At 36.1% G+C, this 16,386-nt stretch overlaps 1 protein-coding gene and 1 long non-coding RNA gene across 5 annotated transcripts in view; one reads left to right on the top strand and one right to left on the bottom strand.

Annotated features, from left to right (window-relative positions):
• The window catches only part of MKLN1 (muskelin 1), a 370,372-nt gene that overhangs the window by 277,377 nt on the left and 76,609 nt on the right, over positions 1–16,386 (top strand). For all 4 annotated transcript variants that reach the window (XM_058728683.1, XM_058728682.1, XM_058728681.1 and 1 more), the window contains 2 exons: positions 8,218–8,295; positions 10,334–10,399. In XM_058728683.1, the coding sequence (XP_058584666.1) occupies positions 8,218–8,295; positions 10,334–10,399 (144 nt within the window). The remainder of the gene's footprint in view (positions 1–8,217; positions 8,296–10,333; positions 10,400–16,386) is intronic.
• On the bottom strand, positions 12,032–12,613 carry LOC131510962 (uncharacterized). Its single transcript, XR_009261271.1, has 2 exons — positions 12,523–12,613; positions 12,032–12,273 (listed from the first exon to the last, which is right to left on the bottom strand). It is a non-coding gene; the product is annotated as an uncharacterized LOC131510962 (long non-coding RNA).

The following is a 16,386-nucleotide window of genomic DNA, read 5'->3' as shown; positions in this document are numbered from 1 at the left end:
TTGTTCCCTGCCCTGATTACTCCTTTCCATCACTATTCACTTCCAACTAATTCTTCAAGGCCAGCTCTTCCAAGATCGTTTTTTTATTATTCCCACACATCAATTGCTCCCCCTTCTCCACTCCTATCTGCTTTTGTGCCGTATTTCTCATTTTGTGCATCAAAGCTGGTTAGTTTTCTGCTAAGTATAGTTCCAAACATCACATCATTGTCACTGTCATAACTAACATGTATTTGAAGGCTTTGCAATGTGCCATTTACCTTTTTAAACCCTATTTATGAATTAATTTATGTAGTTATCATACCTACCTTCTAGGGTAAGTGCTGTTGTTATCACCATCTAAAAAAAGCAGTTTGCCTAAGATAGTGCAGGTGGTAAGTGGCAGAGCTAAGATTTGGATCCGTACTTTACTATGCTTTCCTGTCCTAGTAAATGTTTACTGCTTCAGTTTCCCCAGTAGTTATTATTATTGTAGTATAAACTGCCATAATTATGTCTCTTTGCAGAATTCTAACAAACTGCTGAAAAGCATATATTTTTTTAAAAATCTGCTTTATGCAGCCATTATTATTCTTGAATTATCAAAAAGAACTTTATATTCTACAAGTTACTGCCTATAAGTGATTTTGTATTTCTTCTGAATGTCATCTCTGTTGTTTGTTGTTGTTTTTTTTTTATTTTTTTACATTTATTTATTTTTGAGAGACAGAGTGGCACAAAGTGAGAGTCGGGGAGGAGCAGAGAGAGAGGGAGACACAGGATCGGAAGCAGGCTCCAGGCTCTGAGGTGTCAGCACAGAGCCCGATGCGGGACTCGAACCCACAGACTGTGAGATCGTGACCTGAGCCGAAGTTGGAGGCTCAACCAACTGAGCCAACCAGGCGCCCCTGTCATCTCTGTTTTGATGAGAAATCAGTCTGATAGAAGTTTGGGTTTAGGCTACAGTACTATAATCCATGCTCTCTCTCTCTCTCTTCTTTTAATCTTTGATGAGGTTTGAATTTTTTTTTTTTTTCTTTTGGTAAAAACTTCCTAAGTTGCATTTTTTTATCATGTACTTTTTGAGAGGATATTCACTACTAGAGACAAGAACATCTTGTGCCTAGTTAGGACTGTATGAAATGTGTTTATTATAGTCTTAATCATAGGTGAAAAAAATGAGGTGGCATTGTACCTGCAGACTTTAAATAGTTAGAAAATTGTTAGCAACTAGGTAATAGCATGCTTTCTCCTAAGTGATATTTTCATTTCTTTTGGATAGTTTTACTTTTTATCAGATGCTTCTGATTTCCTGCTTTTGATGTTTGTCAGAAATAGAAATATTAGCAACTGCCTGGCTTCCTCTTAAAACATAGAAGTAATTTTTAAACTTAGATAGTTCACAAGAATGTTTAAATGCCTCAGTTTTTAATTTGTTTTAATAGTCTAAGTTTTGGCTGAGTCATATAAAATACCTACAAGTAGGAATACTGAAACAAAAGGCAAGATCTTTCAAGAATTAGAAATATAGGGAACATGCTGAAACTGTTTGGGGTGGAGATCTTTTATTTTTAGATCTTAAAAGGGAATTCTTTTAAATTAAAAGAGGTAAAGGTAATTTTAATTTAAGGTACCGAAATCAACGTATTTTGAAAAAATCTTTACCCTGCTTTAGTCTTTGCAGCATTTTTATTGTTTCAAGGGATTTCAAGCTTGTTCAATTTCTAGACATTTCACTTTTTCTATTAAAAAAGTAAAGTTTCTTTAGTATATCTCTTATGGATTTAAAGCAGTTTTAATATTTACCAAAGCCTTAATAAACATTTCCATTATTACTTTTCTTTTTGAAGACATAGAAGAAGATTCTTAAAGCATGTTACTCCGCTGAAAGTAGCCACTCCATGTAACATACTCCAGATCCAATCTGGACTATTTATTGGTAACCCAGATTACCTGGCAAGAGGCAGTAATGCATATTAGAATAGATTAAACGAGAGTCATCCTTCGTTTATCATGTTCCTCTGTACAATACAAGCTTTTTAAAAATTGTTATAGGCGCCTGGGTGGCGCAGTCGGTTAAGCGTCCGACTTCAGCCAGGTCACGATCTCGCGCTCCGTGAGTTCGAGCCCCGCGTCAGGCTCTGGGCTGATGGCTCGGAGCCTGGAGCCTGCTTCCGATTCTGTGTCTCCCTCTCTCTCTGCCCCTCCCCCGTTCATGCTCTGTCTCTCTCTGTCCCAAAAATAAATAAAAAATGTTGAAAAAAAAAATTAAAAAAAAAAAAATTAAATAAAAATAAAAATTGTTATAGAATTTTTGATATAGAGTGGTTAGATGATTTAATACTGTAACATGTAAGAAGGTCAATAAACTAATAATAGAGTTGGGTAGGTGGAGTGTAGAAAGGAATATGAGAGGGCTGGAATTCATAGATTTCTACCTTTGTCTTATGTTAAGCCATGATTTCTCCAAAAGAAGAAGTGTTTTGTTTTTTGGTAGAATAGCTAGATTCTCAAACAAGCCATTGCTTATAAGGAACCATTTCCAACTGACAGGAATGCTTTGGGTAAGTAATCCAGAGTAGGGACAAACCAGCATTCCAGAGAAGAAATGAAACATAACAAGTAAACTTTAGCCACAGCAGCCCATAGGTTTTTATAGGGAGATTACATTGTTTCCTTTAAATCAAAAATAATTTTTTCAACTCTTTTAGTTATATTCTTTTAATATTGGATTTGTTTAATATGTAGTAGAATGATTTGGTATGGCAAGTTTTATTTTCCAAAGTCTTGCTTTTTTTTCCATGTGTTATTGAATAGGTAAATTTTGCCATGTCTGTTACAGTGTTTTATCTTAGATGTAATTAAAAACAAACTGATCCGTCCTATGTCTGTTATATATATATATATATATATATATATATATATATATATATATATAAAGGTGTATATATATATATATACACACACACACACACATATATAAAGGTGTATATATAGGTATATATATAAAGGTATATATATAGGTGTGTGTGTGTGTGTGTATGTATAGATAGATAGATAGATAGATAGATAGATAGATAGATATTTTTTTTTTAGAGTCCTTGGGCATGTTATTTAACTTTTTCTGAGCTTTGACTTTTTAATCTTTGCAATAATTAATAATCATCATTCCATAGGTTTATTTTAAGGAGTAAATTAGTTTAACCTTTGTGGTGTCTTGCTCACAGTTGGTACTCAGCAAAAGTCAGTTCTTTTTTCTTTGGTAAGATCTTTTTTGAAAAGCTATTTCCAGATTTGATAATGTTATATCTGAATAATTTTCTTTAGGTTTCATAATAGTCTCCACAGAAGAGTAGGAGACATCAAAGAGAATTGTTGTCTTTTAGAATAGTGGACACAAAAGGAATTCATTAGGGAGAGATGGAGACAAATTTAAAAGTTCCCCAAATAATTTTTTTTTCCAAATGTTTGCTTGACTACTCTGGGGAAAATGCTGTGACTTGTTAGGGTGCCATTATATGCTAAGAAAATGCTTTATTGAAAGTAGGAGTTTTAGGAGCATTTTGTTTTAATGTAAGATACTTAGTAACATTAAGATGACTCAGAAAAAATGTCAACCGTGTGGCTAGGAAACTCTGCCTGTCCCCTGCCTTTTTTTCTATTCTAAGCTTTTATTTTTTTCTTTAATTTTTTTTAATGTTTATTTATTTTTAAGATGGGGTGGGGGGGAGGGGAGGCACAGAGAGAGAGAAGGAGGCACAGAATCCAAAGCAGGCTCCAGGCTCAGCTGTCAGCACAGAGCCCAACATGGGGCTCGAACTCACAAACTGTGAGATTGAGACCCGAGCCAAAGTCGGACACTTAACCAACTGAGACACCCAGGTGCCCCTCTAAGCGTTTATTATATACTGAGTATATCTGATGCTGTGCTATTAACTATCATTATTCATGAGAAGATTAATTTTGTTTAAGCTTATTATTTATTTTCAGAGTGAGAGAGAGTGTGCATGAGTGGGGCAAGGGCAGAGAGGGAAAGAGAGAATCCCAAACAGGCTCCGCAGTCTCAGCATGCAGCCCGAAGCGGGACTCAAACTCAAGAACCATGAGATCATGACCTGAACCAAGAGTCAGACTCTTAATTGATGGAGCCACCCAGACAATCCATGGAGTACTTAATATTTTAAATTTTGCAAGTAATATCCTGTGCAAGCCTGATTGTAAATACTTTGGGTGTATTTGGCTCTTTGTCCTTGTTAAAAACAAGCTAACATCAGTGTATAAAAGCACTGATGAAATGTGGATGTGTCTAGTGAGTTGTGAAGAATAGACATTTCAGGAGTAACAAAGGCTATGAAAATGGCTTTTGTTACATTATGTTTTAATAACAATATGTTACAAAGTTCTTCTGAGGTTTAGAAATAATTCCATATATTTAGTTGCTTTGTGGCTTTTCTTCTGGTAATTGTAGTACTGGATGCAAAACAATTGGGGAAACAGTAAAGTACAAATAAAAATGCCCAAATAAAAAATCATCCTAAACCTGGAAACCAAAGAAAATCACACCTTTTCAATGTATGGCACTGTTGTATTTTTTTTCCATCTGTGTGTCTGTGTATATTTACAAATTATTTTACAAAAATTATATAATGTTGGGGGGTTTGTTCTTTTTACTTTGAAAATTACTGACAGTATTTTCTTAGGTCAGTTGTATTTGATAGGAAAAAAAAACCCAACATGAAGATCTTGATGAGTATTTGTGTGCTTTTTAGGTTAGTAAGAGTTGGGGTGAAAGGATTGGCTGAAGAAACAATTAGAGAGCTTAATTTTACTTGCAATGTCAGAAGGACTTTAAAGATCAGGGATGGGGTCATCCATTTGATTGGACCTGTTGATGTGATCACTGCCTTAGCAGCTCTCAGAAGAATTTTCCCCAGTGGATTTGAGTTCTCTTTCAGAATAGTGCTGCAAGGCTTAAGGAGAAAGAGGAGATGGAGACTTTTCTAAGACGAACATAAGGTGGAATCACCTGACACATGTAGTTCAGTAAATATATTGGTTGTAACGGTGGTGTAATCTTAGTGTGCCAGAATTTGGAAGGAACCACTGGCTCTGTCCAGCTTTTTGAGAGAGAGAGAGAGAGAGACAGACAGACAGACAGACAGCGAGAGACAGCATGAGCAGGGGAGGAACAGAGAGAAAGGGAGACACAGAATCCAAAGTCAGCTCCAGACTCTGAGCTGTCAGCACAGAGCCTGATGGGAGGTTTGAACCCGTGAGCCGCAAGATCATGACCTGAGCCGAAGTAAGACACTTAATCGACTGAGCCACCCATGTGCCCCACTGGCCCTATCTAACTCTTAAACACCAGTTTTAGAGATAAGGAACTTACTTATCAAAGTTGTATAACTAATTAGTATGAGAGATGTAGGTAATATGGCAGTTGGTTACTGTTAAAAATGTGAAATTTATGACTTCTCTAATTTTCTCTATTTTTGCTTTGTGTTTTTCATGTCTGCAGTTTGTCTTTCTTAGTTTTCTCCTCATCTCTGTATATTCCCATCTTTTACTTTTTTTCATTTCTCTTCAGTTAGCCATTATGTAGAATTAATATATATTTTAAAATTAATGTATATTTTTAAATCTTTATCAAATAATTTTATCTTCTGTTTCAGGTTTTGGAAAAAGGATTATGTAACTTTTATGTGTCTCACAGCTTACTGTTACTAACAGAGCCCCACAACATTTTATCTGCAAAAAGATTTCCAGTCTTGTTATGGGAGAAGAGTATTGGTCAGAGTAGGCTGGATGGGCAAGAATTATCAGGAAAGCCCACAGGGGAGGGACACCTGGATGGCTCAGTCCGTTTAACATCGACTTCAGCTCAGGTCATGATCTCACAGTTGGTGGGTTCCAGCCCCACATTGGTCTCTGTGCTGACAGCTCAGAGCTTGGAGCCTGCTTGCGATTCTTTGTCTCCCTGTCCTGTCTCTCTGCTCCTCCCCCGCTCACACTCTGTCTCTGTCTCTCTCTGTCTCTCAGAAATATATGACCATTAAAAAAAAACTTAGAAAAGAAAAGCACGCAGGGGGTGGATTATGATAGAAACACTCACTAAAATAAGTCATGAATCTACTTGTTCCTCATACTTTTTTTTTTTCTAAGCCTATTGTGGGGCTTGAACTCACGACTTTGAGATCAAGACCTAAGCTGAGATCAAGAGTCAGAAACTTAACCAACTGAGCTACCCAGGCACCCCTTGTTCCCCTTTGACAATTAAAATATAAATGCTAATGTGTGAGTGCTATTTTAAAAAAGGGAAGATGAATATTAGAACTTTCTTTTTGCGAGAATTTTGTTGAAGACCTAAAGGCAAAGAAAAAGAACAGCCATAGATAGGAGTGTATATCCCAAGATGGAAGCTTTCAGTTAAAGTCATCTGAAAAGACTTGAAAGCTAAAGGGTATGGTTATAATCTTCATAATTACCCAGAAAAGAAAGAAATTAGGGAGATTTCTGTGTATTACACAGTCATGGAGAACAGACAGTTTTACTTACAAATTTACGTTTAGGGACTAAATAAAGTAAAAGGGAAAACCTTTTTTCAGAGTCAAATGATAGAATTTACAATAAAGTTGTCTTTAGAATCTATTTGGATTCATGTAAAAGAAAACTCTTGTTGAAGAAAATGTATGGATGCCTGGATGGCTCAGTCAGTTAAGCAACTCTTGATTTCAGCTCAGGTCATAATCTTATGGTCTGTGGGTTCAAGCCCCATATTGGGCTCTGGGCTGACAGTGCAGAGCCTGCTTGGGATTCTCTGTTTTTTTTCTCTCTCTCTGCCCCTCCCCAGCTTGTGCACACCCGCTCTTGCTCGTGCTCTCTCTCTGTCTCTCAAAAATAAGTAAACAAACATATTTTTAAAAAGGTAAGAAAATGTTATTATATGACATAACAAGAAGTCCAGAGGTAGATTTCATTGTTAGTCAATTCAGTGATGCAGTTTCTTTTTCTCTCTCTGCATTGTCATCATTAGAGAATTGACTTCATTCTCCTGCCTCTACAGATTGGCTGTAGCAGTTATGTATATTGCATACAGACAGGAAAATTTCCAGAGGAATAGAAGTAGATTTTTCTTCTCGGTATGTCTGTTTAGAAGCAAAGGGAACATTGGACACATTAGCCAGAATTGAGTTCCACACCATTCCTAAACTAATCTTTGTTGATGGGCATGGGATTAGGTTTTGATAATTATTTGGGTTGAAATGGATATATATGTGGGTAGTTCAGTCTTCATAATCACTATGGCAACTAGTGTAACAACTCTTAAGAAGTAGATTAATAATTTATCGACGAAATAATAAATTCAGAAGTAAAACAGTGAAACATAAATCTCTGTCCACCACTAAATGCTGCATGATTTTAGTGAGGTTCCTTCATTTCTGTAAACACACATCTCCCTATGTGTAAAAATGGAGATGATAATGCCTCGTTCATAAAGTGTTTTAATTTTTTTTAGTATTTGTTTACTTTTTAGAGAGAGAGAGACAGAGTGATGGCGGGGAGGGCAGAGAGAGGGGGAGACACAGATCCAAAGCAGGCTCCAGGCTCTGGCTGTCAGCACAGAGCCCGACACAGGGCTCGAACCCACGAATTGCAAGATCATGACCTGAGTCGAAGTCGGACAATTAACCGACTGAGCCACCCAGGTGCCCCTATAAAGTTGATTTTAGAATTAAATCATATTTAGTCTGTCTTAACTAAGACAGAATGAATTTTAACATTTCATAAGTATTTAGTAAATATGTAGCCCTACCATTACTGGTACTTTTACTTCTGTAGTTTTGTACTCAAAGAAAATGATGTAAAAATGGAATTTTCACTTTAAATATGAATTTTCACTTTGTTTTTCCTGAAGCTATAAGGGCCTGGACCAGAGTTGTTGCCATGCAAAGTTTCTTCTGTAGTCTTTTCTTAGTAGCGACCAAAACAGGGAAGGCAGTAAATTGAGTATGAGCTGCCACTAAAAGAGTTTGTTTACATGGTTGTGTCAACTAGTACTGTACTATTTATATTTGAGATAACGTGAGAACCGAAGTGACATATTTTATGGAAGCGTGCTATTCTTAGTGTATTAATGACATATTCGTAATTTCCCTTAATGAAGGCTTTTTTTTTCACTATAATAAAAAGCGTAAGCCAGTTAATGTAAAATTCTCTCTCATTCTTTGATATTTGCAGATGGTTTATTCAATCAGTATATCAGTCAACAAGAATATAAGCCACGATGGAGTCAAATCATTCCCAAAAGCACCAAGGGTAAGCCCTGTTTTCTAGATTGTGAGTCTTGCTGTCATGTCTCAGCTTCACTCTTCTCAAGTTATCCAATGCTTTGCTAAGGAAAAGCAGGTGTTTAAAACAAGACCTAGGTACCTTAACTAGATGAGTTAGTTTATTATATTTTTCTCTTGAATCTTTTTGTTTCACCACTAAAACAGAAGGCTGAGCGGTTTTCACACAGAATACCCTCATAAACTGCCTTTATAGAGGTACTGTAAAATTATGGGCATATGTATTGTAATGCTAGACATGTTCCTGATAAACCTTCGATTCTGCAGAATTGCTTGCTGAAGCTAACAGGGCTTATGAGAAAAGTAGGAATGGGGCCTACCAGTGTAAATCCATGGAACATTTTAAGCGTATATTAATGAAAACTAGTGTAGTAACCCTAATAAAAATAAATACTAGTACAGTTAACTCTTCACAGGCACTTATATTGAGCATCACAGTGACTTTGGAGCCGTAAACCCTTGGACTCTTGCTTCCATCTTTGAGCTGTTGACCCTAGAGGGTATTTATCAAAACTTTATCAAAATCTGATCCAGGACGTACTTTTCATTAATCCATTTTGCCCTACAGGGGGAAATATTTGTCACTTCTTGTTCTTGACTCCCTGCTTTGCCAGATGGTTAACATAGTGGAAAGTGTAGCAATTGGTTAGTGCAGTTACTTGCATTAAGGAAAGACGGTTCTATGGATATTTCACTTTTTCCTACAGACTTCATAAATTGCTAAACCCTTCTCTTTAATTGTGAGAAAGCTCTCCCCTGATGGTGTTAAACATTAATATACTGGGAAAAATTGCTTATGAACCTCCATAATTTCTATTATTCAGACGTCGTTTCTCCTTTATCAGTCATTTTTGAGGTAATTTTCATCAGAGAAACACGTAGCAGACAGATTTTAGTTGTGTATTGGAAAACTAATGGATTAAATATATAAAATGCAAATGTTAGTGTTTTAGTCTATTCTTGAAAATGGCAATCCTGATTGGGGGGGAAGAAGGAAGAAAAGATCAAACTTCAATATAACGAGCTGCAAAATCTTAACTATTGGAAAGGAGAAGGTTTACAGAGAACTTCTGAAGGAATGGTCCTTGAACATAGTAGTAATGGAATGTTTCTGTTTCGCATCTCATTTTCTTTCTGCATATGAGAACTGACATTTCAGTCTTTTTCATGGTACCCCTGTGAAATTAGTAAAATCTTGGATGGTCCCTGTTTTCCATAGGAGAAAGCTGATACAGGGAAAATTATTAACCAAAGTAATGTATTTCAATTATTAGGAGAGATATAAAGAAAACCTTAGGTTTTTTGGTTTACATTAAGTAAGACATTAGAATCCTACAACCCTACTGAACCACTGAAATGAAGTTATATCTTCATTAATACAAGATTTGGTATAAAGTAAGATTTGATACAAGTTGAACAGTAGTTCTACAGAAGTTTTAAAGTTTCCTTGATTATATTTCAAACTTCCCATTAAGCTCTGTGATGGAAATAGGAATCAAAAGGAAGTAAATCTTAACACTTCTCAGTCAGTACTCAAAATATTTGGTAAACTATGCGGTAATATAAATTAATATTAAACTTGATAACATCTTGGTTTTCAGTAGCTAGCTGTATGAACTTTGAAATTCATTATACTAAGTTAGGTATGCCTGGTATAGAGACCTGAGATCTCAGTCTGTAACTGCTTTCCACCTTTACTGTGTCACTCCAGTACTTTAGAGTTTATTGTCTTACGCTTTTGTGGAATATCCTCTGTTCTTGCTGATTTATGGCACTGGTCATAAATACATTGAAAATAGTTTCCTGTTGCATTAATAGCCTGAAAGAAAGCAGGCAAAGGAGCAAGGTAATTACTATAAACACAGTTACACTCTTCTTTTGAGTCTTTTTACTGGTTCTTAATATTGAATGAATAAATGTGTTATTTACACTACTCGTTACAGACTTACGAAGTCAGTCTAGATTTACAGTTATTCTTTTAAAATAAAATATTGTTTCTTCTTCAGGTGATGGAGAAGATAACCGACCAGGAATGAGAGGGGGCCATCAGATGGTTATTGATGTTCAAACAGGTGAGGAATACTTGCAATGGAAAGCAAATTCATTTAAAAATTACACATTTAAAAGTATCAGGTAAGCACACATGTACTTTTTCCCATCGATTGCAGAGGTTAAATGTTATCGACCATAACCAAGTTGCAAAGAAAATAGACATTAGCCATAGCTTTAATATAGACAAGGTAGCGACATATGAGAGAGGAGAGGCTGCTGCACAGAGAACATTAGACAAACTAAAAGAAACGTGTAGCCCTTTGTAGCGCTGTGTGTGCGTGTATGTGATTGTATATGTTTTTGATTTTCATAGCAAACTGTTGGAGTATTTCTTCTGGCTTCTCAGTGCATTCATATTTTCATGCCATAATATGGGCATTATTTCAATAAAAGAGAATTAAGATCTTTTTTGAGAGAAAGAATATCAAGTTAAGTAGCTTAAGTGTTGGTAGACCCACTAATTGCTTAACATTGTTCACAAGCCTATAAATAATTTGTTTTAGTTATTCTTCTTCGCTGCCTTTTAAATTTTATTCTGTACCTTGGTACTGAAAATTTTCCCTAGGTTTCTACAGCCTAGGACAGCTTAGGTACCATTGTATTTAGAGGTTAATGCTAAAATTATAGTAGATTTCAAATTACCATCTGGAAAAGCAAATAATACCAAGAAGTCAGTGTAATTTTACTTTATTGTTTGGTTTTAGAAAACTTTACTTCAGGGAGTGCCAATATCGATCCACGTAATAAATTAGTTTTACTTTTGCAGTTCTGTTATTGTGTTAAGCTGATTCATAGTGCTTCAGGAATAATTTGTTGATTCATGTCATAAAACAATTAAGTACAAAAGTTATCACAGCATAGGTAATAATCTTCTAGGCATTAATGTATTTTCACAAATGTTTTATAACTAACAAAAGAGAAATGATAATATTTCTCTTAAAATTAACTGCTAGATTTGTATAGTAACCTGTGAGCTGGTTTAGGAGTATTATTGGGGTCTCTGAAAAAGGTTCATTTCAAGGCTTAGGAACTTGTTTTCCTAATCCTAGTCTCTCTCCCCAAATCTCTTCCCTCCTACAGGTATAAGTTTGACTCAGCTGTGGAATCTTAAGTATCTTTTTTTCTACCTGAGCATCCAATAAATATACATATGCTTATTTGTTAATGAACCAGATGTAACTTTTACACGTATATTCTTTTCTGCCACCATTCTCTGTCCTATTTATGAATGGGCTTTATGGGGGCCCAGGATACTCTTGAAACGATTTTTAGTATTTTTGTCTGTCTTTGTGGAGTTTACTGCGAAGATCCGTTACCATATATATATACGTATATACATACATACACACACACACACACACACACACACATATATGTATATTTTTTTAAATGTTTATTTATTTTTGAAAGACAGAGACAGAGCGTGAGTGGGGGAAGGGCAGAGAGAGAGGAAGACACAGAATCTGAAGAGGCTCCAGGCTGTGAGCTGTCAGCACAGAGCCCAATGTGGGGCTGGAACCCACGAACCATGAGATCATGACCTGAGCCAAAGTCGGACGTTTAACTGACTGAGCCACTCAGGCACCCCGCATTACCATATTTTTTAAGGGTTAATACTTATATTAATTTTTGACATTCTATGGTAAATAGTGTTGAACTAAGTAGTCACAATTTCAAATAAAATTCATTACTTATTCTTAAGTGGTATTCATATTTGAAATAATAGTGTTACAAAGTAAACCGTTGCCCACCCCTCCCCTCTCCTTGTATTTTCCCCAGATTATTTGTTGCTCAATCTGGGGTGTATGAAGAAGAGAGTAGTAGGTGATAAAGTCAGAGAGGTAATGAGAGGCCAGATTGTGTTCAGTCTTTTAGGCCTTTGTTGGCACTTTACCTTTTTTTTTTTTTTTTTTTTTAATTTTTTTTTCAACGTTTTTTATTTATTTTTGGGACAGAGAGAGACAGAGCATGAACGGGGGAGGGGCAGAAAGAGAGGGAGACACAGAATCGGAAACAGGCTCCAGGCTCCGAGCCGTCAGCCCAGAGCCTGACGCGGGGCTCGAACTCACGGACCGTGAGATCGTGACCTGGCTGAAGTCGGACACTTAACCGACTGCGCCACCCAGGCGCCCCGGCACTTTACCTTTATTCACAGTGAGATGGGAAGGCATTGTTGGACTTTAAGAAGTGTGATGAAATGGGGCACCTGGGTGGCTCAGTCTGCTGACCGTCCAACTTTGGCTCAGGTCATGATGTCACAGTTCGTGAGTTCGAGCCCCTCATCAGGCTCTCTGCTGTCAGGGCAGATCCTGCTTCAGATCCTCTGTCTACCTTTTTCTCTGCCCCTCCCCACTTCACGCATGCTTGTTCTCCCTCTCTCTTATCAAAAATAAAAATAAACAAAAAAAAAAAGTGTGATGAACTGACTTTACATTTTAACAAGACAAATTGGATTAAGGGCAGAAGCAGAGAGACCTTTTAGGAAGCAGGTGGCTTACTGGAGAATGATAATAGCATTGGCTTACGCCAAAGTGGTAACAGTAATGTTGAGAATTGGTGGAATTTTGGATGTATTTGAAGGTGTCAGTTGACATTATTTGCTGATGGATTGGATGTGAGGTGTGAGAGAAAGCAGTGAAGGATGACTGAAGGTTGTGACTTGAGCAATTGGAAAAATAGTGTAGCCATTCCCTAGATGAGTAAAACAAGAGGACCGATATGGTAGATTGTTCAGCAACTCAGGTTTAGGCAGGTTAAGTTTGAGATGCCAGTTAGACATCCAAGTAGGTCTGTCAGATACGTAGTTAGTTATATTAGTTTGAGGTTCAGTAGACAGGTCTGGGCAGAATAATCATTTCCCTCTGTGTATTTACACAGCACATTTTTCATACTATTATTTTTACTACGATTTCCATATCATTTTGGAGCTGCTTGAATGTGTGGTATGTATCCCCTGCCTCTCTATGCAGTTTCCCCATCTCTGTCCCCCAGTCTTAGTGGTCTTACTGAGAGGGGAATGGCAGACCTCTTGCCTTAGTTAATTTTATGGCCACAAAGCCTGGTCTGGAGGACATGTACACTAAATATTCATTGAATTGAATCAAAATTTTAAAATCCATTTTCCTTCAAGTAGAAAGAAAAATATTTACTTGGAAACTATACTCTGACATTGCTGTAATCCTTGATGAGTGGATTGTGTTATAATATCATTTATTATAACAGACTAATATTTTTCTGAGGTGAATTTATGTTGTTATATTCTAATATATTTAATTTTTCTGGTGATTCTGCTTATTCTTGAACATAGACTATGCTTCCTTAAAGCTGTAGTTATCATTAGTTTAGGATCAACGTAGAAAAATTAAATGTTATGTAGAGCTTCGCATTCTTTAGGGCAACATTTGGTGCTTTCTGAATTTAATTTGGGTACAAATCAGAATCTGTGATGTTTTTGGGTTTGTTCTTTAGAAATCTTTCTATTTCTGTTATAAAACTATTAATAGCATGATTTACCAAAGTGTTTTCATATACTTTTTTATTTCATAATATATGTACCAGAGCCCTCTTATAACTGCTACCATGAGGTTGACCTTAATCATCCTCAAAGAGATTATATTTATTGCAGATCTTTGAAAGAACTTTTTCTAGTCCAGTCTTATTGACATAGCAACCAAGTATAGGCTGAGGTTTGAGTTTGTGAGAAAGGGGTGTATGTGTTGGACATACCTGGGTTTGAATCCTGACTTTTTCTTTGAACGTGAATGAGTTGTAATGATGATAAAAATAGGAATAATAAATTGTTGGGAGAATTAAATAATATATATAATGTATATATTATTTATAGAGTATGTATTTTTATGTGCAACATAGTAATATACAATATAAACTGATTGGTTCTGACAAGAGAATTCTATGCAAGTCTAGAGACCTTTCTTTTTGTTTGTGTTTTTGACAGAATCTTACAGTAGAAATATTTTAAAACAACTAAAACCTTTTGAAAAATAATTTAAAACTTGAAAGGCAGTCCTAAGGAAAAAAAATAATAACTTACCCATAATCCCACGTTCTAACTAACCAATGTTATTTCAGTATAATTTGTTTCATCTTTTATATACATTGTCATGGATGTTTTAGAAAGGAAGGGAAATCATAAATACACTTCTAAGATTTTTAGAAAATTTAAGAATTTTGCTCATAAGGATTAAGTAGGTTTAGTAGTAAAGAATGACTTTCCCCAAATAGTTTAAAGAACCTAGAAGTTTTACGTTTATAAAGTTGATGCCAAAGTAGTAAAATGTAGTTTAGAGACACCCAGTCACTGTTTTAAGTATGCATTTTAAAGATCTCCAGGGCAAGAGCTCTTTACCTGGTGAAGATATATACAAAATTTTGTTTGTATGTACATTTTTCTGAGAGAATCCATGAATTCAGATCATCAAAAGCCTCTTTTTTTTTTTTTTAAGTTTATATACTTATTTTCAGAGAAAGAGAGGGAGAGGAAATTCCAAGCAGGCTCATCTCTGTCAGTAGAGAGACTGATGTAGGGCTTGATCTAACGAACCACGGCATCATGACCTGAGCCAAAATCAAGAACCAGATGCTTGACCAACTGAGCCACCCAGGTGCCCCCAGATTATCAAAAGAACCTTAACTCAAAAAGTTAAGAACACCTTCACTACAGTAAAACTTCATAAAGTTCATTTCAACTTCCTTAAAGTGGCTTGTATTTCAAAGCAATTATTGCTTCCCAGTGTTTCATGTGTCTCATTTTCTTAAATATTAAAAATATAATGGTGCCTAAATTTTCTTTTTTTTTTTCCACTTTATAGTTTGTTTTTTTTTTTTCATTTTGCTACAGCTCTAAGGATGGAGTAATTATTTAGAAAAGTACTTGATGGCATAAATTTTACTAGTTAATTTCAGAGCTTTCTACCATCCTAAGCGAATTCTGTCATTTCTACTGTGGTAGAGAAGAAATATGGTATTTTGTCCTACTGTCCTATTTGTCCTATTTTGAATGTGGATGTCCGTTTTGTTGACTATAATCCCTATACCTGGTACCTCTCTACTTCAGTTCTTCAACTCTGAATTATGTTTCAGCTCTGGGTAAAATAATGCAAATTTAAAGAGAGAAATGGCATGTCTGTTCTGTTTCAGTGTAGAAGTCTGAAAGACTTCTGAAGAAGTCAGATGAAAATTTAAATATCCATTGTACCAGGCAGTTCTTTGCTGTGGAACTCTCATTGAATTTTGAGAACCTGCAGTGCCCTGCCTTTTTTCCTCTGTCAGGATAGGTAGTAAAACTCAGGCAAAGTCCTGGTATTTGATATCTACAAAAGAAATTAAAGGGGTGTTGCTTGTCACTTGGTAGAGCCCTTTTGTGGAAATCTGAACCTTTGACTATTCTGTACTAATTATATGAAAGTTCGTTTGTTCTTCCTTCCCTCCCTCCCTCCCTCCCTCTCTCCCTCCCTCCCTCTTTGTCTTTCTTTCTCTCTTCCTCCCTCCACCCTTCCTTTTTTCTTTTTTCTTTTTTCTTTTTTCTTTTCTTTCTTTCCACAATGCTGTATATAGATTTTCCTTAAATTCCTTAAAGAAACTTTTGAAGGAAATAGGTGAATATGAGTTTTAGTTGTGAATTACAAATACATTCATTTGGCTATATTTCTTTAGCTATGTCACGAGTGTTTTTTCTTTTATACAGTTACCAGAAAAGAATTCTGGAAATCCAGCCTTTAAAAAAAATTTTTTTTAATGTTTATTTATTTTTGAGAGAGAGAGAGAGAGAGAGAGACAGAGCCAGAGTATGAGCAGGGGAGGGGCAGAGAGAGAGAGAGGGAGACACGGAATCTGAAGCAGGCTCCAGGCTTTGAGCTGTTAGCACGGAGCCTGATACGGGGCTCGAACCCATGGACTGGACCATGAGATCATGACCTAAGCTGAAGTTGGATGCTCAACTGACTGAGCCACCCAGACACCCTGGAAATCCAGCCTTAATTAAGGATAC

This window comes from Neofelis nebulosa, chromosome 4 (genome assembly GCF_028018385.1).
Source record: "Neofelis nebulosa isolate mNeoNeb1 chromosome 4, mNeoNeb1.pri, whole genome shotgun sequence".
Taxonomy (NCBI): Eukaryota; Metazoa; Chordata; class Mammalia; order Carnivora; family Felidae; genus Neofelis; species Neofelis nebulosa.
This window is presented reverse-complemented; position numbering and strand designations above follow the sequence as displayed.